Raw genomic sequence first — 23126 nt, 5'->3', positions numbered from 1 at the left:
CCTTCACAGGGTATAAGTGTTCTTAATGCTTAACTTTACTTTCACAGCACAGGAAATGTGTGAAAACAGACTCAATGAAGAAGAAAAAAACACAATGAACATGAAAAGTGCAGGTCAAGAATAGTTTTATTCATTATCGACAATTCAAAGAAATGACAAATTTACACAATTTAATACCAAGACGATCACAATCCAAGACTACAATACAGCAATGTCAAATATTCCAAACTCTAGTAGTAAATATCTGTACATTAGTTTCAGGTATAGAGTACTTCATGTCAATACTACTAACAATAATGAGAATGAGGAGAAGAGGAGAGAGAGGAGGCCTCAGACAGAAATCACCTTACTGTTAAATTCCTATTGAATCAGTGAATGTGAGTGAATGTTTCAATCTAAATCAAAAATGGGCTCAGATCTTACCCTAGGCTCAACCCTAACTCTAGCCTATTCAGACAGCTAAAACTGTAAATCACACGACCCACAAAAGCACAGGTGCAGCCTCTTTACAACAGATCTAAACTATACATCCTGTACATCTTTAGAGGGAAAACACAGGTCTATCTGAAGAACACAATGAAAACTCTGAAAATGAAATAAACTCTAAATATTTGTGTAAAGAACCCGATTACAGAGTGGACACAACAGTTGGAAGTGTCGACAGTGGTGCATATCTCCTTGTGTCAGACTGGGTTATCTGGCTGTATACGTTGCTGAGAGGAATAGACAGATGCCCAGCTTGTGCGGACCCCTCCTCAGAACTAATGGCATAGGGCATCTTGGACATAATGGCCATACTTAATTTGAAGAGCACGTTATGGAGGGCCACACGGTACTCTTTTCTGACCAGGCAGTAGATGACGGGGTTGAAGCAGCTGCTGGTGAAAGCCAAGCAGTTAGCCAGAGGGAAGAAGTATGTTTGAGCCAAAAAGTACGAAGGGCTTATATCGACGATGTCAAGTTGGATCAGGACACCCCAAAGTGTGAGGACATTGTAAGGGAACCAGCAGGCACAGAATGAAAGCACCACCACTGCCACTGACTTTGAAATGTCGGCCTTTCGCCGAGAGTTGCTGCCTTTGAGCTTATGGCGACAGAGGAAGCGCAGCAGAAGCAGGTAGGAGAAGATGATGGTGCCGTAAGGCAGCAGAAATCCCAGCACCACACGCAGGAGTTGGTTTATTCCAAGCCACGCCGTGCCATCTGGGAAACGGAGCAGGCATGCTGTGTCATTGCCACTACCCACAAGGCGCAGGTCTGCAAACACAGCTCGGGGTGCCGCTGCTATGAGAGCTCCAGCCCAGATAAAAGCAGTGGCTACTGGAGATGTGCAAGATCTAGCGCACAGGGAGGCACTGGGTTTCAGAGCAGTTGCCACGTAGCAGTAGCGGGTCAAACTCATGGCTGTGAGGAAAAAGCAACTGGCAAAGACATTCAAACCAGTGAGTAAGGATACAGCCTTGCATGTGGTCAAGCTAAAAGGCCAGCTGTAGTCCAGCGCAATGTCCACGGCCCAAAAGGGCAAGGCCAGGGAGAACAGCAGGTCAGCCAAAGCCAAGTTGAACACAAAGAAATTGATGGTGCCTGTGTTGATGGTGTGAGTGGAATAAAGCAGGAAGATCACTAACAAGTTCCCCAACACTCCCGCTGTAGCCACAACAAAGTACACCACAGAGATGACTATTCGCAGCCAGGGGGACCCGTCATCAAAAATCTCCAACCCATTGTTAAAACTGGTGTTGTGGAAAAACAGGTGGGAGTTATTACAGGATGGGCCTACACCACAGCCACTCAGGATGTTCTCAGGAGGCCTGTTGAAGTCAATGTCTGACATGTTGTCTACCCCAAAGGCAAGCTGTTGGATGGCTCAAGTTGTCCAGTTATTATGCGAGATGTTTCTGCTTGTCCGCCTTGTGCCGATAATGAATCAAAAATGTAAGTTCTGGTTGTCTGTTTGTGAGCTGACAGTCATCTATCCCTGCGAGGAAAGAGGAAATTATCATTACATAATAGACGCTGCAGTTTATGAGTAAATAAGTAGATTAGCCTTGTCAGATAAACAAATTACACTAAAGTGTTACCCACAGAGTTGGATAATCCAATTTAGATCTCAAAGAAACAAACTTCTCTGTCAGGAAACATGAATAAACATGTGAACTGCTTAAACTCAATTCAGCCTTTGAAGTGGAAAAGACTGTCAAGAGTCCTCACAAATCACGTTTTCCCATCATACAATAGCATAATACACATCATTTGGTTAAATTCTTATACACTTTCCTTTTTTTATTCAATCTTTTCTACATCCGTGGGAATCTTGCTGTGGTGTTGACGTACTGGGTCAAAAATAAAAACAACATCCACAACCTTTTAGTCTTTTAGTTGTATATTTACCTGTATTATATTGTTTTTTTGGTATTTTTTTGCAAGAAACCCTGCTCAAATCACTTACCAGACACAACAATCAGTCTGAAACAAAACATTTATTGGAGCTTCTTTGTATTTCTAATCTTGTGTCTGATAACCCTGCAATAACAACCACATCTAAACATTTTAGATATTATTTTAAACTTACAATGCTCTATCAGAGTTTTTGTTTGCTTTTAGGAAGCTCACATGTCAATAAATATACTGTATTTAGGCTCTGCCTGTGTTGTCACAATAAGTAAAAAAAAATATATATATATATATATATATATATCTTACCTGAATGTATATCAAAGGTGTTAAATCTTCAGTATTTCAACAGTTGCTCTTGACACCAGCTCTGCTGCACATCACAGAAATGTCTCGAGGCGGTCAACAACAACAACAATGTGGTTGTCACCCACCCAGAGTTCATGCTCCACCCTGTTCTAACTTTCACTCTGCATATTCAGACTGGAAATCACCTGCCCCCGAAACACTGGAGAACAGAAGCCGGAGTGAATATAGTGAAATGCAAACAACCAAACCAAAGAAAGGGAGAAATTAGCCTAAAGATAAATATCTGCTCTTGCATAAATTTAAATGGGAAATTAGACCAGTGGCAAAGAAAGTGTATTTTACTTATATTGAAAAGAGAAATCCACTGTTCTTAGTCACACAGAAAAAAATAATTTTAACTGATTTCGTTTTCCTCCACATCTTTTCTTCAAATTTAGTAACATTGCCAGACAAATCATTCGTCGTCTTCAGTTTTTTTGGTCACATTTTTTCCTGTATATGACAGATAACTGACTGTATCTTGAATGCATCACGCAATCAAAACCGTGATTACACATGAAGTAGTTGTGCAGCATTATATGACATTTTCACTTTTAACTGACTGCTACAGCAGCAGCCACAGCCACTGTTGACTGTCTTGTATACAAAGCCTTAAAATCATGAGTATGTGCTCTATGTTTTCTGCCTGGAAGTGTTACGTCATTTGACCTTTGTCTCTTATACTTTCTGTAACTTTGGGTGAATTGTTTTATTATTGTCGTTTAATTTTAAGGCATTTCGTAATTTGAACTTTCCTTGTTCTTATTCAACTGTGATCTGCAGCCGGATTGATCAACTATTCTAACATTTCTACATTTTCAAAATTTACACATACATTTGCTCAGCATTCATTGATTAAATAGAGCACATACTGTAAAGTAAACTAGTTAACTTTAAAGGATATTATTAGCCTATTCTTTCTCCAGAGAAGACAGTTCATTAAAGTGCTAATAAGTCTCTCTTTGTTTTTGCATAGAAGCTGCAGATAACAAATATTGATGGTGGTGTTACAGGCACCCGGACTTTACATACAGGTGAAAAAATGGCACGCCTTCAACAGAAAATAAAACTGTAGCAGAGGCAATTTGTTTTATTTTTTCTCTATTTATATCTTCGGTGTTGCCGCGAGATTAGATTGAGCTACAGAGATGACTCTTCATTATGAATCGTTGATAGTGGAAAGAACATCAGCACTGAATGACTAAATGAGATTAGCTTGGAATAGGCGGAAGAGTGGAGAGGTTGATTAATGCTGCTCTGTCTGAACCGAGCCATCTTCATAAACTAGCTGGACAAACGGTGCAGCTCCCTGACTCCTCATGTTTTCATGGCTACAGAAACAACACGTTCCAACCTGTAATTTTTCCTCTGTGCTGTGAATAAAGGATCAATTTTTATCATTTAACATAACATACACAGACAATCTTTTGATCAGTCAAAAGTGTCAATTACCTATATGTGTTTTCTAAATTAGCACAGAACCCAAAGCGTCAAAACGACAGGTTGTGGTTTCACAGAGGGTTAAGTGCTGGGCTATTATTAGAGCTTTAGGTGCTGGTGGATTTTGTTACCGTTGTTAGCTGTTCACAGTCTTTATGCTGAGGTAAGATAATAAAATCCTGGCTGTAGATCCATTTTTAGTGCAGACTGAGCCTCCCAGCAAGATGGTCAATATTCTCCACACTGTCAATCTAATTCTGTAAGCGAAACCCTGTTCACTTTACCCATCATTTCATCGCTCTAGTTCCTGACACCTCAACCTTTACGTTAAAAATGCTTACCCTTGCAACCCCTCTGATGAATTCATTTTAAATCATTAAAAAAAAAAACTAGTTATAAACTCTGTGTGAAATGAGACTTAATGTTTATCTTTATTCAAGTGTTGTTACAAAACCGTATGTTATAAGAATGTCCAAGAACAGTTACATTTTATGATGACAAATCTGAATAAACAGGGTTTTCAACAAAGATAATTAAGTGGTACATTTTGCATTTAACTTTTACAAAATACAAATCAATTGCTCAGGTACAGTATGTATTGTGTGTTCAACTCAAATAAATGTATTGTATACCAGGGCCCTTTATTTCTATTTTATTTTTCTTTTCTATTTTATTTCTAATTTTTATTGAAAGCGCCTTGAGACTTGTTCTTCAGGTGAAAAGCGCTCTATAAATATAATTTATTATTGCTGTGCATCAGGCCAGTTGAGGTCTGTGAGGACAGTGTGTGGACTACAGCGACATGACTTTGTCGCCACCCATTGTAAGAATGAGGACACAACACTTCACTGTGTTTAGGGAAGGAGGAGGAGGAGGAGGAGGAGGAGGAGGAGGAGGAGGAGGAGGAGGAGGAGGAGGGCCCTTTAGTACTTGCTTAAAGTGAGCCCTCTGGTGACAAAAGGCTGACCTAACAACAAACAGCCTGAGCCCATTTGCTCCATGATGGAGGGAGGAGCTGTTCAGGGAGGGAATATATCAAAAACACAAAGGGAACAAACACAGAGCTTTTCCTTAGTAGAGTTATATATGTACAAAACTGCACATTTAACAATTGATTGCATTTGGTGGAGGCAGTGGTTTTGTTGCTGTTGCCACTTTATTACTGCTATAAATCCTGTTGTGGGACCTTGTAAAACAGATAATCCTAATCCTGGTGACAGCACATCTTCAGATGTCTGAGCATATGAAATTCAAATGATGATGATTTAGATGTGGTATGATTTTTGCATAATTAAAATTGACTTATTTTACAAATAAATGGAGGGTGTTCATTTGCTGTAAATCAAAGCAGGATTGAACTGAGCATGCAATTAGTAGGAGTTTAAGAGATAAAACTACAGTTTCTACTGCTGTACAACCAAATTAAATCTGAGCTGTGCAACATTACAGAAACACCGCAAATTCTACACATTCACCATTGTAACTGGTACAATATGAGAAGCCCCGCAATAAATCCTACATTTTAAAAAATATTATTTTGCATCATAATAAATTTGTCTTAATACAACAGTCAGGTTGCTGTAATCTTTTCATTTGTTCATATTGTGCATTGCTAGATCCCTTCCATATGTGCTTTCAGTGTAATTACATGAGGGGAAATGTCCGGGAAAAAAGTGCATTCAAATATTTATCAATATGTGCTTTAAAAAGGGAAAATCCACTGTAAATGAACTCAGTTGCCTGTTCTACCCTGGGAAATCCAATGCTGTCGACTAAAAAAGATCTAAAATGAATCCATATCACTATGGAGGTTACATTCAGTCTTCAAGGCTGTTTTAAGACAATAGTCAGGTCAGGTCAAACAATAACAAAGCAATATCACAGCTATCAAATGGCACTGAAGAATACTAAAACTAGTTTCTCTATTAAGTCTTCATAATAGTCACTGTCTCAGATAAGAAGTTTGTTCACATATTTGTTTATTGAATTGTTGAGTGCTTAAGCAGAGAACAGACTGTGTAGTGCCACGGCTGTATATAGGCTATCAACTGTCAGTGCTCTTAATTCATTTATAATTCTTAATATTTAAATGGTTTCCTGGTTCTATCGTTTTTAATTCCCTTTACAGTCTCTTCCACTGATCTACAGTTCAGCATTACTTGAACTTGCTGGGCCTGTTTCCAGCAGTTGGAGCCAGTGGCTGTCACTCAGGGCTCACATTCACTGTGTGGCACATTCAGTAAATGAATCAGTGAGTGAGTGCATGTTCGCTCACAATTGAGAGCTCAACTCAACTCAGAAATGCACAGATCATTTCAGGATGTCTGGCTGAGTCATAAACTTTAAGAGGGAATATCTCTGCACTGCTGCCTGGCTGAGTCACAGAAGCACCACTCTCCTACATATAAATATGTTCAGGCATATTTGAACTCAAAATATTGAGGGAAAACATTGCATACTGTAGGTTTAATAATAAGGTTTGGTTGAACTCTGCTTCTTTGATTACTGGTGAAGTAGCCTACCTATCCATGGAGGTCTCTCTAGGTTTCTGGCTTTTATCATTTATTCATAACACTTTGTATTGTTTCACCACTTTATCTCTTTCTGTTTGTTTTAATTGAATTGAAACGTCATCTAGTAAAAAATCAGTCCAAAGGTCATTTGTTCAGCAGCTTATTATGACCCACAGTTATGTTTTTTTTTTTGAGGCGACATCTAGTGGCTGTGGTAATCATGACAGGGGCAGAGGGAGTGCGAAGTGTGGGTCACAAGGAGGCTGTGATGGATGGCTGGCTCAATCAAACAACCATGCAGGAGAGCGGGGTTTGATTTCACTCTTACAACAAACAACGTTTATGCATCAGAAATCGTGTTCATTTTCTGATCTTAATAAGGCTATTTTTAGTTCCTACTTCTGGATCTTGTGCAACCTCATAAAGCCACAACTGTTATTTTAGTAACCATGTTGACGATTGGTACACCAGTACAGTAGTCATTGTGTTTACAAAGCAATCCATGACAACAGAGATCCATAATGTGTGGTGCTTTAGGAGCAATGGACTATTTCAGGAAACACTCATACGGTTAATGAAAAACAAACATAAAACAAAAAACTCTTAGGCTAGCCTTTTACAAAACAGACAACAGACTCAAAAACAGACTCTTTTGTAAAGAGTGTAGCCTACTTTACACAAACTACCTACTTTACTGTTTTTGTGCTTTTGACCTATTTAATTATTACATTTAATATTGTTTTATGTTTTGTTGTTGTAGGCTACTTGCATCTTTTAATTCTGTAACACACATTGATTATATGATACAGAGCCATACAAATAGCCTACATTGGCTTGCCCTGTTTATATAAGCTATTTAGAAAATAGGTGGATCAACCAGAGACAAAAAAAAAAAAAACCCAAGTAGGAGGGGTGGGGGGGACCTTTTGATCCTTGCCCAGGGTCCCACTTCCTCCTTATCCGTCCCTGTGTTTAAGACACTTCATGACTACCGACTAAATTAACCTCAGTCAGTCAAAGCCAAATGTTGCGCTCACCGGTTACCTCTCACCTCGGGTTGCAGTGAACGGCACAGAGATCAATCGCGCTGGCTTTGCCATTAGCGTTAATAACGTTATCTCTCTCTCGCGTCACTCATGTCCGCAACAACGACGGCTGCTGCTGCTGCTGCTGCTGCCTGCCGAGGAGGAGGAGGAGGAGGCGGTGGTGGAGGAGGAGGAGTAGTAGCAGGAGGACGGGACTGCGGTTCAGGTGCACCGCTGTGATTGAGAGACAGTGAAGTTTCAACGCTGCAGAGAAGAGAGAGAGAGAGAGAGACAGAGACAGAGATGAGCCCGCGGCCGGAGCACAGCGCCTCGGTTTGTCGACAAGTGTTTATCTGTTGAAGCGCCATTGTTTTATCGGTGATGATGATGATGATGGTGATGATGATGGGATTCCTCCAGGAGCGACCTGCCGCCTGAACCCTGAGAGGTAAGGAGGAGTGAGGCTGAGCGGCGGTTAACTAACAAAAGATAGTGAGTAGAGTCAAAACTGGGGCAGGATGCTACAGCGGCTCGGTGGGGGTGAGGGCTGCTCTGTTTTTTAGGAGTTAGTGTGGGCGAAAGTTCACTGCAACATCCCGTGGGTGACTCGGTAATATAGATACAGAGTAGAGAAACACCCGGGCCAAGTCGCACCGTCCTCTGGGTGTCGAAGCGGGATGACCCCCCTCCTTCCCTCAAACCTCCCCCCTTTCACGTTATCACCACCGTTTATTACCCTATTATTATTATGATTATCGTCAGCCCTAAACTGCGGTTTGACACAGCTGTGAACCGGCTCTCAGTGAACATTGTCAACGCACGCAAACTTGTGGTAAGTGAGTGCAAACGGGACAGACAACAAGGCTGCCATTGTACCGGATCAGCGGCGGATTAACGGAATTCCTTTTCTCTGCACCGTCTGAATGGCCTTCAGTCTCTCTGCCTGCCTGCCTGCCTGCCTGCCTGCCTGTCTCTGTGGGTATAACATCTCGATTTCAGGCCGATTCAGCCTCCTGTGCACTTGTTAGAAACAGTAAACTAAAACAGCTCACAGCCAGCAGCCACCAAGCCAGAGAGATGTCCAACTGAGCTCTAAGTGGAACATGTGGACGGGACAGTGGCTGGTTGTAGTTATTGTTTTCAGGGCATGTGGCTGGAAACACTTGGGCTGCAATAGCTCATCTTTTTCCCCCCACCAGTTAGTCTATGAATTATCAGAAAATTGTGTTAGCAATCTTAAAAAAAATGTTTGTTTTGTTTTAGCAGCGTGAAATCAAGATTTGTTTAATTCACAAACAGTAAATCCTCAGAAACGATAAGCTGCAGCCAAATAATGTTTGGCATCTGTGCGGGATAACTGACTGAAATGATACACTAATTATCAGAAATAGTTTATAATTGAGTTTGTGTCATTCAGAGGCGATTGACTAATTGTTTCATAATTAGTAAACAGCACCACAAGGACCAGTGATGTCACTTGTCACTGGCCTTTAAGCTGAGGCTGTGTAGAGTTAATCAGCACGAGGGGACAAATGTGGTCAGTGTGTGTGTGTCACCCAGGTCTCCAGGGTGTCGTTTGCAAACCCTGCAGATAAAAAGCTGTTGTCTTCTGACCGATCGTCACTGAGAAGGAGAGAGATTTTATTATTGAGGCTGCAAAAAAAAGAACGTCTAATTACACAGACAATCAGCTCTGACACTGGTTGAAGCTCTTTTATGTTCTAGTGCTCACAGACAATAAACAAACACGGAACATTTTGTATTTTACACCCCCCACCCCTCCAAAACCACCACCCACCCCTCCCTCCCACCCGTCTTCCATACACTTGCACATCATGCACAACATGCACCATCCCCAGCTCTCTCCCCCACCCCCCTCCACCCCCCCAGTATGTGGTCAACCAACATGTGGGGAGGTAATCCCAGCTATTAGGGTAATCTCCTCAGCATGACGATCAATAGGGGAGGGTGTGCGACAACTACCAGACAAGAGTAGCGGGGGGACAAAATTTGTGCTAAAGAAAAATGATTTAATCATCTAGATTAGGTCAGGAGACTGGGGTCTGGACAGGGGCTTGTTGCTGGAAGAGGGGGAGGGGTACAGACAGAGCAGACAGGAAGATGTGAGGGGTAAGGCCATCCACTTTGGGCAGCTCCCTAGTGTGACAAAGGGCTGAAACATTTTGTCGCTTCGCAATCTAAACCAAATGAAAGCAAATAAACAGCTGCATATCTAGGGGCCAAAATCAAATGGATGGTGGCACAGCCAATATAGAAGTACTGTATATGTGCCATGAGTATGAAAGTAAAAATAAGTTATAGGATTTCTTGTTTATCATGATATCCAATTACAAAACCATTTTCTGTTCAAGAAAAAACTGAGCAAATATTAAATATTGTTTCAAAGGAACACTTTAATCTCACTGTAGTAGCCACAATCTTTTGCAGAAATGAATGACCCAATCACATGAAAATTAAGCTTTTAAGACGTCAGATTTCTGAGATGGTGGGGGGTCATGAGTGTCATTTGATGCAAATGCCCCAAACGCGCAAAAAACAAAACAAAAAAAGAACTTGAATGTAGTAATTATGACACTTTTAACTGTTAAATGTCTTACAGTATTATTACTGACAGTGCCTCATCAGGTGAAGCTGTAACGTGAACCAGCAGCAAGATACCTTTAACATGACCCATGTAATGTGCAGTTGACTATGCTGTACGTAAATGTAAACATAACTGCACAATGCCCACAGAGCCAAAAGTCTGCAAAATACCTGCCTCTGAAATAACATGTGTGCACGTACATGTGCGCATTTTGCTGAGCATGCATCCTCTTTTATGATGTTATTACTTAACAACAGGGCATACAGATGGACCACATACTGGATTCAGTCTCATATTGACATATGCTTGCTGTCTCCCCCACTTTGTTTTTCTCTGTATGGGGTGTGTTGTTCAAAGCACCTGGACCTTGAGGCCCAAAATATTAAAGAATATAAAGTGACGTGCATGTAAACAGATGGAAATTAAAAGCAATCCCAAAATTAATCTAAAAAAAAATCAAAGATTTATCTAGTTAATGTATCATAACGTGGAAGAATGAGTTGTTGTCAGCTGAAGAGTTGAAACAATTAGTCATAGAGATTTATGGGCGTTAAATATAATGGCAAGATTGAACTGTAACATCTAAACCACCAAAACAAAAACTGAATGGACATAAAACATTCAGAGTTGGTGATGAATGACATAAAAAAAAAGAGAACTTGCCCTTTAAGTCTCCAGTGGAGGAACTGGAGTGCAAACACTGGCAAAATGTCCAGATGGAAGATGGGAGGGATGAGTAAGGCGTTCACAGATCCCTTCTGTTTGGCCCCATTGAGGCAGAGATAGACGAGATTGGATGGGTCCGAGGGAGTCAGGTTACTATCGGCCTTTTCTACTCCAAAGAAGCGGTGGTGTAAAAGATGCAATACCCCTAAGGAAACCTAATCCAGACCCTGCTGCCAGCTGTCATTCTTTTGCTGCAGGGTAAAATCGCTAAGCAGGTATCGCCTTACCCTTCTTCAATCCTTACCTTAATCATAGCAGGAAATGGGAAATTACTCACATGATGTTCGGTATTACAGTTCTACATCTACCATGTAACTTGAGAGTTTTGATCTTGCACACTTATAAAAGATCAACATTACATTTCACAAAAACAACAACCCAGTAGCATAGGTCAGTTTCAAAACAACGCAGACGTGTTGGTTGCAGTTGCAAGGATTATTGAAAATGTGTCTTTTATTTATTTCATTTCAAAAAAATTTAAACGTCATATATCAAATTTGCCATATTTGGCTTGTTTGGATTTGGATTCGTAAGAGGAGGAGAAGTGTAAACAACACCATCTTTAGGTGTAACAAGCCGGGGTGATATTATATTATATAAACACTGTACTGTAGTTCTTGATCGTCAAACATAAGATAACAATAGTTTGAGACCTTGGTCAGTGAAATCTACTATTGAATTAAAGTAGCTTTATCACAATAGATAAAGATAAAAGGAAATTGGAATTTAGCAAATTCTCTTCTGTTGTTTCTGTGATGTTCAATAGTGTAGGGATCAAGGTCCAGGTCAGGTAAGAGTATCCAAAGTCTAATTTTCCAGGTCAGACTGACACTACAAGTAAGATGTAATGCTGAAATGACTGGGCAATTTACTTTATTATTGAAAATAATGACTAGCAATTATTTTTATGCACTTTTAATCTTTTAATTTTCCAAACAAAACATTGCCCATTTACAGCCTCTCATGTTGGAACTGTTTGCTATTGTTTCATTAACTTTAGGCTTTGGAGTGTTAGTTGAATAATTTAAAATCATCAAATTATGAATCAATTAATCTAGATAATGTCTATGTGTGAGTGAGTCTATAATGAAAATTGCAGCCCAAGTGAGATTATCCTCCTCTCTGCTTCAACAAACACTGCGATAAGAACAACATTTCTACAGTAGAAATATTCCTCTGTGATAGAAATCAGTGGCTTGTGACATGAACACTGCTTATACTGATCTTTAATATGCTATTTATTGAATCTTCGTTAATCTGGCAGGTTTGCTGTTGATTGCATCGGCAGTTTGATCCATTGACATCAAACGCTCACCTGTCAAAGGTGAGAGAGAGAACAGGTGACGACAAAAAAACTGATAAAGGGAAAGACAGAAAGCAGAGTGATAGAGAGACATAAAGGGAGACAGTCAGAGCGAGTCTGAGCTGACCTTGCCATGATAATCTAATCCCTGTCGAGAGTGCTTTTTTTAGAGAGCAAGTTAATGCCAGCAGATTATACTCCAGTGTCTCCCACACTAGCCAATCCACAATGAAAAGAGTGGGTCCATAGTGGATCCTCAGATCTACCACAGTAGATAACCTCAATACACCCAAGGCTAAATTACCAGCGTCATTTGAAAATATATCCAGAAAATCAAATCTCTTCATCTTTCCCTTTGTAATTTCTGTGGGATTGTTCAGTTAAATTCCTGATGTCTGCATCTGGCCTTATATGACGTGTATTATGTGTTTCACTGTGACTGTTCAGGTAAAACCTCTGCCAAGAATCTCTCCTGCCTTCTCTTTGTCAATCTCCATTCCCTGTGTGTGTTTTATTGCACTGAGGGGCATGCATGATAAAAGACCACTCATTGAGCAGCTCATCTCATGCTATGAAGAGTAATCCCTGTATATGTTGTGTAACCGAGTGGAGAGTTGGACAAGGAGGGGGATGGGATCCAATGTGCGCAAGTTTGTCCGTGCTTGTGACTGTTGAGCTCATGGCTGTCTAATCTCTTAGGTACATTAGGCTGTTCGCCCACACTGGTGTGCAGCTTCGCTGTTTCTCATGCAATTAAGTCATTCGAGGAACCCTGACGGCATTGAATACTATCTTTAAGTCGTGCCCAAACTGTGCAGAAGTCAGGCTGAGCTGAGGTATATTATTAGGTGTCAGTGATTCACAATTCATTCTGTGCTTATTATACCGTCAACATCCAGGGCCTTGATGTATCAGCACTATTGGAGTGATGCTAAGGTCTGTGAAATGGAGGCTTATTTTTACTCTATGGTGCATCAGACTTTATAGTGTGACGAAATGTGGAGTATGGTGGTTCATTAAACTGGCACCTGGGAGTGTGTTTCAACTCCACTACATCTGGGAGGAGTTATTTTCAACTGCCTCAGCATTGGATCAGCAATAATAATGCATTTTCTGCATATTATGCTATAGATGTTATGGAACAAGTGTGTGGATAACAAACCAATTCCTCTTCTTTGGTAGTGGGCAATTCTGCACAGGTGTTCAACATGGCCTATTGTGTGGTCTGTGGTTTTTATTTCACAAAGGGTGTGCCCTCTTACACTGCAGTGGTAAACTATGCCTCCACTTCATGCACTAGTTATTGGTGCTTAGAAGATTACTTGTGGAGCAACAAGCTTGAGTTAGATGCTGAGATTCAGGCGTTGGATAATATGAGACATTTTACACTGAAAAGCACATTCTGATTATTCTGCCTGTCTAAACAAGATTTCAGACACTATTTGTTGTTCTTTATCTTGTTTTTTAAGATTGTTTACATGCTCAGCTTCACAAAATTAGGTTTTGCTAAAGTAGAAGGTTCAAAAATTAAAGGATGTCATAGTAACCATACAGTAAAGTTTTAATGGAGGATGAAATATATAGTGAATTAATTTCATATTGTTTACTTACTGTAACCAGCAATATGTTGCACTGGAGTAGTAATCAGTAATATATTCTTCTAATTATTTAATGATAATAAACTAATAAATTGACTTTGCCATTTTTATAACATATTAAATATATAATGTCTGAAATTATGTAACAGCTGACACTGTTTTTTTTATTTTTTATTTTTATTTTATTTTATTTGAAGCATTGATTTGATTTTGTGCATGAATGCATTGACAGAGCCCACAGACACATTTTTTAGATTTAGAGCTGGAGGGATGACTTGAAGATGAACACATAAGACGTGTTTTTACAATCTCAGCAAAGAGTCACTTATATTTACAGCAAAGAAAAACTCTCAGTATGTGCATTAGTTTTGATTTATGCTTCAGTTGTGTTTGCAGTTGGTGGAAACTAACAGGATTATTGGATACAAAACAGTAGATGCGAGGTGAGGCTTAGTGAGTGACTGTGGCTTTGAACACTAGCATAAGGACAGTCACATGCTATCTCCAGTCAGGGGTATGTTGGCACAGGTTTGCTGCTGGTTGCTGAGAATATTTGGATGACTTCAGCACATACACATACACAGACACTCACACTGGCACATGTGCATGCTCACAGTCACAATGAACACGTAATTATTCAAAATTGTCTCATATTTATGATAACAGTGTTTTGCAGATATAAGTGCATATTTGTTTCCCACAAAAAAAGAAATGGGGTATTTTGGCTGTTTGATGCTACATGGGAAATTCTATTTCCAGTCCCTGGCAGGAAATTACACCCACAGTTTTGGTGCAGCGACCAGGCACACAAGCAGTGCACACTCACGCACACATACACACACACCACAGCACACAGGCTCTTAGCATCAGTGCCCTGACCATAGGGAGTTTGTGCTGAGCTGGTTGGGACGTCAGGATGAATCAATGCGAGGACAGCTGACTGGACATGCCTATTCATCTGCCAAAGAAAAGAGAGAGAAAAAGGGAGCGAGGGATTCTAAAAGAAATGAGTTAAACCCCTGGAGCAACATGTTTGGCTATCTGCATTACTTTACAGATCCTCCAAAGGGCTTTCAGTGTTTATGGGATGAGAGCAGAAGAGGTGGAAAAGGCAGCACACATAGAAAAAAATGAAACCAGGAGGTTATATAATATAGGTTATGGTAATCTAATGAATATAGAGAAACCATACATTCCCTTAATAACACAACAACTGCAGAAATGCAATCAGTTGTATGATTGAGTAAAAGTAGGATATTGCAGATGCAAATATATAGCACGCACTAAGCACGTAGGCTGCTTTGACAAAGGCCTAAGCCCATACTGTAGAGGCGGCTAACTCCATACTGATGGCCCGTTTATTCCCATCTGTTGCCCTCAGCTCTCTGACTTTATCCCCATTGTGTTAACTCATTACATTCGCCTTAACCTTAACCCCTTAATTGCCACCCTCCAGTTTCTCTTGCACATCCTCCCCCTCTTGGAGACAGTGTGCCACATTGCCCGTGCACTAATCTGATGGCGTCTGCCTACCAAACACCTGCCATGTCCGGAAAACCTCCTAAACTCCTCCCATATTCCAGATACAGCAGCACCCATTCCAGCGTGAGCAGATCAGCACACATGACCGCAAGCAGGCAGGCATGCATGCAGACAGATGCGACCGTGGATGCAGATACAGATAATTAGACAGACAACCTCATCCCCTGAAAATCATGCCAGTCAGAGTCAGTCTCATGTTATTTTTTTAGAGCCACAGTTTCTCCTCACATTCGAAGACAAACAAGCGTCTTCTTTGTCCTGCCTCTGCGTTTGAGGACAGTGACATGTAGGCCCAGGCCTCTTTGCTTTAACAATAACTCTCTCGACCCCCCAATGAGGGGTGGAGGGCCAGACATGAGGCGATGTGACAGTTCTAGTGCGGCCAACACAATGGCAGGTTTTTCTTTTGACTGCCTGGCTGGCTATACACCACCGATTACTTTCTTACTTGCTATTAACAGTCTAACAAACAGTCATGTTTGCCTGAGGATCATGTTAAACCACATCAGAGTGTATTGCTATTCTGTATGTGGACTACAACACATGCCTATTCTGCTTTGGTGTAGGTTTGTTCCAGTTTAATCAGATGTAGCAAAACATATTTGAGGCTCTTACATCTGTTAAAGTGGGGTTTCTTTAAATATAAAGTAGAGAAGGGAGGAAATTATTAAAAGATAAAGGTCAACACACATTGTCTTTAGTCACTATAAGATTTTTCTTCTGTTATTTTGATGGCTAAACGTAGAAATGTACCTTGTTTCCTTTACCCAGAACCTTATGTCAGCACTTAGCCCAGAATCAGGGCGTGTGTGTCTGTATGCGAGTTTCTAAAATGAAGTTTGTTGATAATGGATTATTGATTGTGAATTAGAGTGGACTGCCCCTCAGGGCTCATCCTGGTTGGCCAGGAATGAAAGCATCTCTTCATGCTTCACCTCACACACTCAATTTAGACATAGGAAACCAAAGGACACCCACTCACAGACACGCATGTTGAGACGCTGACCCGCACTCGTAGAGACAGACACACAGACAGGCGTTGCTCATCCACGAAGGGACAAAGGTTACTCTAAAATCTGTGTGATGCAAAGTGTCTCAGTCGGCCATCTTCCCCAGTATAGGGTGTACCTTCTTTTTTTTTTTACACATACTGAATTAAACTGCCTCAGCATCATGTCACTGTGAGTGTATTTATAGAGAAAACAGTCTCTGCACTTCTGGAATTGCTCTGTGAACCTAGAAGCAAAAAGCTATGAAGAAATGTTATTGTTGCTCAATTTTCATACTCATCATCTGACTTTTCTTTGACTAGGGAGTTTTTAAACACAATTTATCTATGCCACTATCAAACAAACAGATCAAGGTTTACTTAAATGACTTTGTTTAATATTCTAAATCCTTTATTCCTGTGTGGCATTCTGGGGTTACAAGGAAACAGGCCAATAAAAGTCTCAATAACCACATTATATTCAGTTTTAGCCCTTACTTATTTTTAATTAAAGTAAAGCAAAGACTGTTAGCTTTTATCATCTCTTGATCTGATTAAAAAAGTGTATAAACATTGATTGTATTTGAAATATCATAAGTCTAATTTGAATTTTTTTGTTCTATTCTCAGGTATTCACCATGCATCCTGATAAAGGACATCTCTTCTACGATAAGGATGGACACTAAAGCTGTGATGTTTTGCCAGTTTTTAATGCCTGAATGAATGAATGGACTCACTGACTGCTGGAACATAAACTTTACATAGTTTTTTGAGGATTTTGTTTTAATTACACAGCTGTGTTTTGTTTTTAAAACATACCAGTAATGGAGACAGAAGACAGGGAGGATGCACCACAGAAACGCATGGCTAATATAAAGGTAGAGACAGAGGAAGATGCCACCTCGGGCCACACCTGTGGGGTGTGTGGACGCAGCTTTCCTCTTCTCAGCTCTCTGTCCCAGCACATGAGAAGACACACAAGAGAGAAGCCGTACAAGTGTCCATACTGTGAGCACAGGACAGCTCAGAAGGGCAGTCTGAAAGCCCACATCCGAAGCCATAAACTGGGCCTATTCAGCCATAACGCCAGTGACAAGGAGGGGGGTGGAAATAAGGAGCAGAAATATGACCCTGAGACCCCTGACACTCCTGAAATCATCGGCACAGCTGACAAAGCTCATAATGTCAACGGGAAGGTGAAGAAAAAAGGAGCCAAGAAAAAAGTTAAAGGTAAAGACGGTGCAGAGGATGCTGATGCTGGGTCTTTCTCCTGCACCATTTGTGGCCAGGTTTTCCCTCAGGTACTTCTGCTAAAATCCCACATGAAACGGCACCGAAGCTCCCAGGATCACGGTTGCCGAATATGTGGACGCCGCTTCCGCCAGGCATGGTTCCTCCAAAGTCATATGCGCATTCACCGGGTCAAAGCCCAGTTACGGGGCGGCAAAAGCAACGACCCACCTGCCACAATCAATGGAGTTCCTCAGGACCCAGCATCCTTGATAAATGAAGAGTGCCTCTATGAGCTCTGTGCCGGCTGCGGTAACTTCTTCTCTGACCGCAAGACCTTGCGAATGCATGAGAAGCTCCATAAACTGAACCACAGCCGCACTCAAACACAAAATCCACCACAAGAAGACCATGTGGCAACTGAGCCTCACATGGCTAAGAGGGAGTTTTTGGAAAGCCTGAACCTCACATGTGTTGGAGAGAGGGATACACCTGAGGAAGAGAGCCTGGGCAGGCGAATTCCAGAGCTAGATCCAGTTTGTAGTTACCAAGCGTGGCAGCTGGCCACAAGGGGACGACTAGTGGAGGCCACAGAGAAATGCCTGGGATGGGAGGAGAGACTAGCTGATGCTGAAGTGGCATATGATATGGAGAAGGGCGAGTATGTGCCCCTGAAGCAGGAAAAGAAGAGGAAGCAAATTGACACCTCGAGCTCCAACGTCAAGAGGAAGAAGGGTGAAACCGGCCTTGATCACACATCAAACAGCCTCGCTCAAACTAAAGGTGGCGACAAGAGGATTTCCCAGGATCGTATTCTGTTGAACGGACTTGGTCACGCATTTTATGAAGCACTGCAGACGAGGAAGGTCAAAGAAGTTCACTTCTCACCTAAACAGACCAACAGCATGCCAAGAAGCCAAGACCAGGAAGGTAAGCCAAAAACATGACACCACGCTACTTTATCAGAGCTTTGTATCACAGAGTTCAGATTCCCTGACATTGGAAATCAATTACCAGACATAGTTTGTGCTGAGGACAGTTGTTTTATATTGAATAGTGTCCCTGTTGTCAAATCAAGCTATCAAAGGTCACTTCTGTGGACATTTTGTTATAAGAGGTAACTACTGCATTCAGAATGGGTCTGTCCATTCTGAATGCAGTAGTCTCCTTAGATTACCATACAGAAACATAAACCTATGAGGTCATCAATGTGGGAAGTGAACACTCAGTCATTTCTGTATTGGGTAGGAAAAGTGGTTAGACCTCAGCATTATATTGTGGAAAAGGGGGACCTCTAGTGAATTTATTATTGAATTACAGCAACAGTCATTTTTCTTTATTATTCAAGAAGATTCCGACATGATTAAGCCATGAAGGTTTTTTCATAGATGCTTCGAAAGAATTTATAAACATATATAGGATTTAATTCCAAAATGTATGTTGTATGTTTTTTGGTTGTGTTTTTTTTTTGTAAAACTTAATTGATGAATATATTAAAAATAAATGTTTGAGGTTTTAAGGGGTTACAATTTCAGAAGAGTCTTTGCACACACAGCAATACTCAGAGAGCAGGTGCCACTGTTTATATGCATATAATGTAATGAAACAAATGAATTGAAATTTCCAATAGAAATCCAATAGAAATCATTGTTATTAAAACTGATACGCTAGAATCCATTGCATTCAATGTGAGTCCAATGTGAACCTTGCTGTTTGTTATTATGACTCCAGACTCCCTGATGGCATTTGGCCATGCTTATCTTGCTTGTATAGTGCTGTCATTGCCAATTACCTCATGTTAAATCAACATACTACTGCAACATTTCATGCTGTTTCTTCTGCTCGCACTTCCAGATAAAAAACCATTCTTCTGTGAGCACTGTGATTTCCACACTGTTGACGCCTCACTACTCAGGTCTCACCTGCACAAGCACCACCAGGACTTCCTGGGGCCCCAAGGCAAACACAGCACCATTTTGGACAGCATAAGCCAGAGTGGTTCCAAGGCCTCAAGATACATGGACTACCTCAGAAACAGGAGTGTGTTACTCAGTCAGCCATACTGGAGTCCTTACTCATGTCCACCTGGCCAGGGACCAGCAGAGTCAAACATTAAAACTGAAAAGTCAAATGGTTCAGAGGTCAAAGGGCAGGTACAAACAACGAACGATGCTGGCGGTCTTCTAAATCTGTCGGCATTACCTGTAAATGAAGAAGACAGCACTGTTAATTATCCGATAAAGACGGAGGGCCTGGTTAGACATCAGTGCCCATACTGCTCCCACACTACCAGCTACCCAGAAGTACTGTGGATCCATCAGCGAGTTGCACACAGGGTGGATGGCAGCAGCTTCACCGCACCCAAGTGGGCACCCAACACCAACAATCTCAAGAGTTTAAAGGCAGGTGTTTCCCAGTGGAGACGCACAGGGCCTCCGCCGTTCCTCGAAGGCAAGGACTGTCCAGCTTTACTGGCTCCAAGGACTCAGCGCACACAGCCCCCAGGCTTCACAGCCCCCAGTAGCAGTAGCAGTAGCAGTAGTAGCAGTACTAGTAGCAAGCATTCAACAAGCACTCAGTCTCAGTCTAAAACTCATTCAGGTGTCCCCAAATCTAAGCATCAGTCAAAGGACTCGCGCTCTTCAGATGGGGCGTACTCTAGTGGGAGGGTGGGACCTCTACCTCAAAAGAAGTCTGGTGGACAAAACCGGGCAGTGGAAGGGGGGAGTAAAGGCTCCAGTGCCCAAGCTACTTCATCAAGCAGTACAGTGCACAACAAGAGTGTCTCTAGTTTCCAGCCCACCAGCAGCCCCAAACACAGAGGCCACAGGGCTGCAGTGGAGGGACACTTCCCTCAAGAGGGTTTGGGTTTTATGTTGGCCAGAAATCATGGTGGGACGTCCTCTAACACAGCTGCAGATAGACTCCATCCCCACAGGCAGTCGTGTGACTCCTCGTCGGGTCCTAAGGGTCCTGATCTGTGGGCTGCCATGAACATGTGGGGGCTACATGGGAGCAAAGCATATTTAGAACCACTCCTTTTTGCTCAGGGAAAGAGTGAGTCAACGGGAGAAATGCCAATGGACGTTGATATTTTGAGTCTGCTGAAGAACTACAGTCCCCATGACTTGGCTGCTCTCTATCAGCACTGGGGCTTTATTGACCCCAGGATTGATCCACAAGGTAAGGAGGAACTTGGATTTTGTACTTTAAATTAAAAAAAAAAAAATTAACCTGAAAACTGCTTATTTCAAGAAAGAGGCCAACACGCATTAGAGCATTAGAAGTCAAAAATTAACATTTAAATGTAATTTAAAAAAACAAAAAACAACAACAACAACAAAAAAACAGTCTACTTCCAATGTTGTTTTTATTGTTGATGTTTTATTTCAAAAAACAAAAAGCAGTAGAATGTGATATCTATAAGTAAACGATTTTCTAACACTTTTATTTCTACAGCAATGTTGCCGTTAAATGGAAGTTTTGGAAATGAAGTCCATTCCTCCGCTGAAGCTTCCAAACAAGTATGTTTTCTTTGCAGCATTCACTGACATTATGTAGTTTTGAATTTAACGCAAATTGACTTGGTGAATAGAAAACTTTCCTCATCCTTCAAATTAAAATCAGAATCAACAAAAGCAATAAGTCTGCATAACTAACAAATTACAAATTCTGAGTGTATTAATGAAAAATCAGCATTTAAAAATAGGCAGCAAGTTATACTGTTGTGTTTTGATGTGACAAAACTTTAAAACAATAGGGAAACAGTATTTCAGATTCAATGAGTGTCAGTTGTTGCACTTGTTAGAATAGAATGATATTTGTATTCAATTTGTATCCCAAATTGTGCTTTAATTAGACTTTTAATTGAAATATAAAACAGTAGAAGTTAGTCAGCTACAAACCTGCTCTGTCACTTCACTTTTCTAAAAATTAAGAGCAACAGAAAAGTCCCATCCCTCACAAGTGAGCACAGTATGTCTTCACCAACTGTGTGTGCCTGTTCTCTTGTCTGTACCCTGTCTGTGTCGGAGTACAGTCTGTCATTTCTGTGCACACGTGCGTCTGCGTATTTTCATGTGTTTCGGTGCCTGGCTGTCAACTTCCGCAACCTGGCTGTCTCTTCCTTCTCATTTTCGTGAGAGGCTCTGACAGGGATGAGGCAAACAAATAATAAAAAAACAGTGTTGTCCCCCTCAGGGTAAAACTCGCCCAGCATCTCCATATGGTGTGTCATCAGCCTGTCAGTCAGGCCTACCCTGATGCTACCTACAACTGTTCTTGCTTTCTCCTCTTTCCCCTAGAGTAATGTGTGGGCAACTTTTTAAACACAGAAGATGGGCAATATCTCAGTCAGTAGGGGCGAGGAATTACAAATCAGATAAAGCTAATATGGATAACACTGTGGGTGCTATTAAACATAATCATTGGCACATTTTAACTCTTTTTCTTCTTTTGCGTTTTCTTTATCATACACGTTTCTAAGGTCTTCTGGTCCTATAACTGTCATGATTTCACTCTGTCCATTATAATACCTTTAATCAAGGACACAAAGCCTCTTTATGGGCAACTCTGCATTAGCAAGACCTTTTAGGTCAACTAATAGAGCTGCTGCATAAAATATCCTAGTGTGGCAGGGCCAGCATCGTATTACTGGAGGCTACATTATCACAGCAGTGTAGAGGTATTACCATTTGGTGTGCAGACTGGAAATTGCAGAGATTAATCCATACGGTATTTCATAAATGTTTTTAAATGAAATGCCTCAAACCTTGATACATTTACAAAACCAGGAATTACGATATGCTTAAACTGACAAATCTAATGGGTGTGCCTCATACTTGTCTCCTGCAGGTGAACAGCCGCTCCACTTCCTCCTCAGGGTCTCTCCGTAAAGGAACGTGAAGACACGCCATGTTCCTGTTGACTTCAAGCCCGCATGATACAAACTGCTGAACAGAGGCCTGTTGTTCTTTAAAGGAACCAGCCATAACTCCCAAAAAGGACAGGGGCACTGGATAATGCACAATATATGCAAAGCAATAAGGTGGACTCAGATTTTTTTTTCTTTTTTTGTCATAGTGTATGGTTGTTTTATTTGAAGTGTTATGCATTTCATTTTATTTTATTTTTTTAATTTTAATTTTTTAAGAATGTAGATATACTAGTTACCGAAACATACATGAAGGTATGGCTCAGTGGAAATAAGGAAGAATAATTTAGGCTTATTGTGTTAGAAACAAAAGCCCATGTGGAAATGAGATTCAGATAAGTGACACATCATTTTTTGGGGTGAAATTTAGTTTTAACTGGAGGAAGGCCCTGTACAATATGAGACACCAATCTTAAAAATAAAGATGCCACCAAAAACATCCAGCATTATAAAATGTAAGCTATATCCTGAACGTTTTGCT

The 23126-nt window shown here is 41.0% G+C and overlaps 2 protein-coding genes across 2 annotated transcripts; one reads left to right on the top strand and one right to left on the bottom strand.

The window, feature by feature from the left end:
* Window positions 1-501: 501 nt before the first annotated feature.
* On the bottom strand, window positions 502-2797 carry LOC310994065 (relaxin-3 receptor 1-like). Its single transcript, XM_083982588.1, has 2 exons — window positions 2704-2797; window positions 502-1978 (listed from the first exon to the last, which is right to left on the bottom strand). The coding sequence occupies exon 2, from the start codon at window positions 1832-1834 to the stop codon at window positions 629-631; it is 1206 nt and encodes a 401-aa protein (XP_083838714.1). The 5' UTR covers window positions 1835-1978; window positions 2704-2797; the 3' UTR covers window positions 502-628.
* A 5222-nt stretch (window positions 2798-8019) lies between these two features.
* On the top strand, window positions 8020-22700 carry LOC310994157 (zinc finger protein 516-like). Its single transcript, XM_083982748.1, has 5 exons — window positions 8020-8168; window positions 17112-18642; window positions 19567-20895; window positions 21172-21236; window positions 22567-22700. Exons 2-5 carry the CDS (start codon window positions 17307-17309, stop codon window positions 22615-22617), a joined length of 2781 nt encoding a protein of 926 aa, XP_083838874.1. The 5' UTR covers window positions 8020-8168; window positions 17112-17306; the 3' UTR covers window positions 22618-22700.
* The last annotated feature ends 426 nt before the right edge of the window (window positions 22701-23126 follow it).

This window comes from Trachurus trachurus, assembly GCF_905171665.1.
Source record: "Trachurus trachurus genome assembly, chromosome: 11".
In the NCBI taxonomy this organism is placed as follows: Eukaryota; Metazoa; Chordata; class Actinopteri; order Carangiformes; family Carangidae; genus Trachurus; species Trachurus trachurus.
The sequence above is the reverse complement of the archived record's forward strand: the minus strand, read 5'-3'. Positions and strand labels throughout refer to the sequence as shown.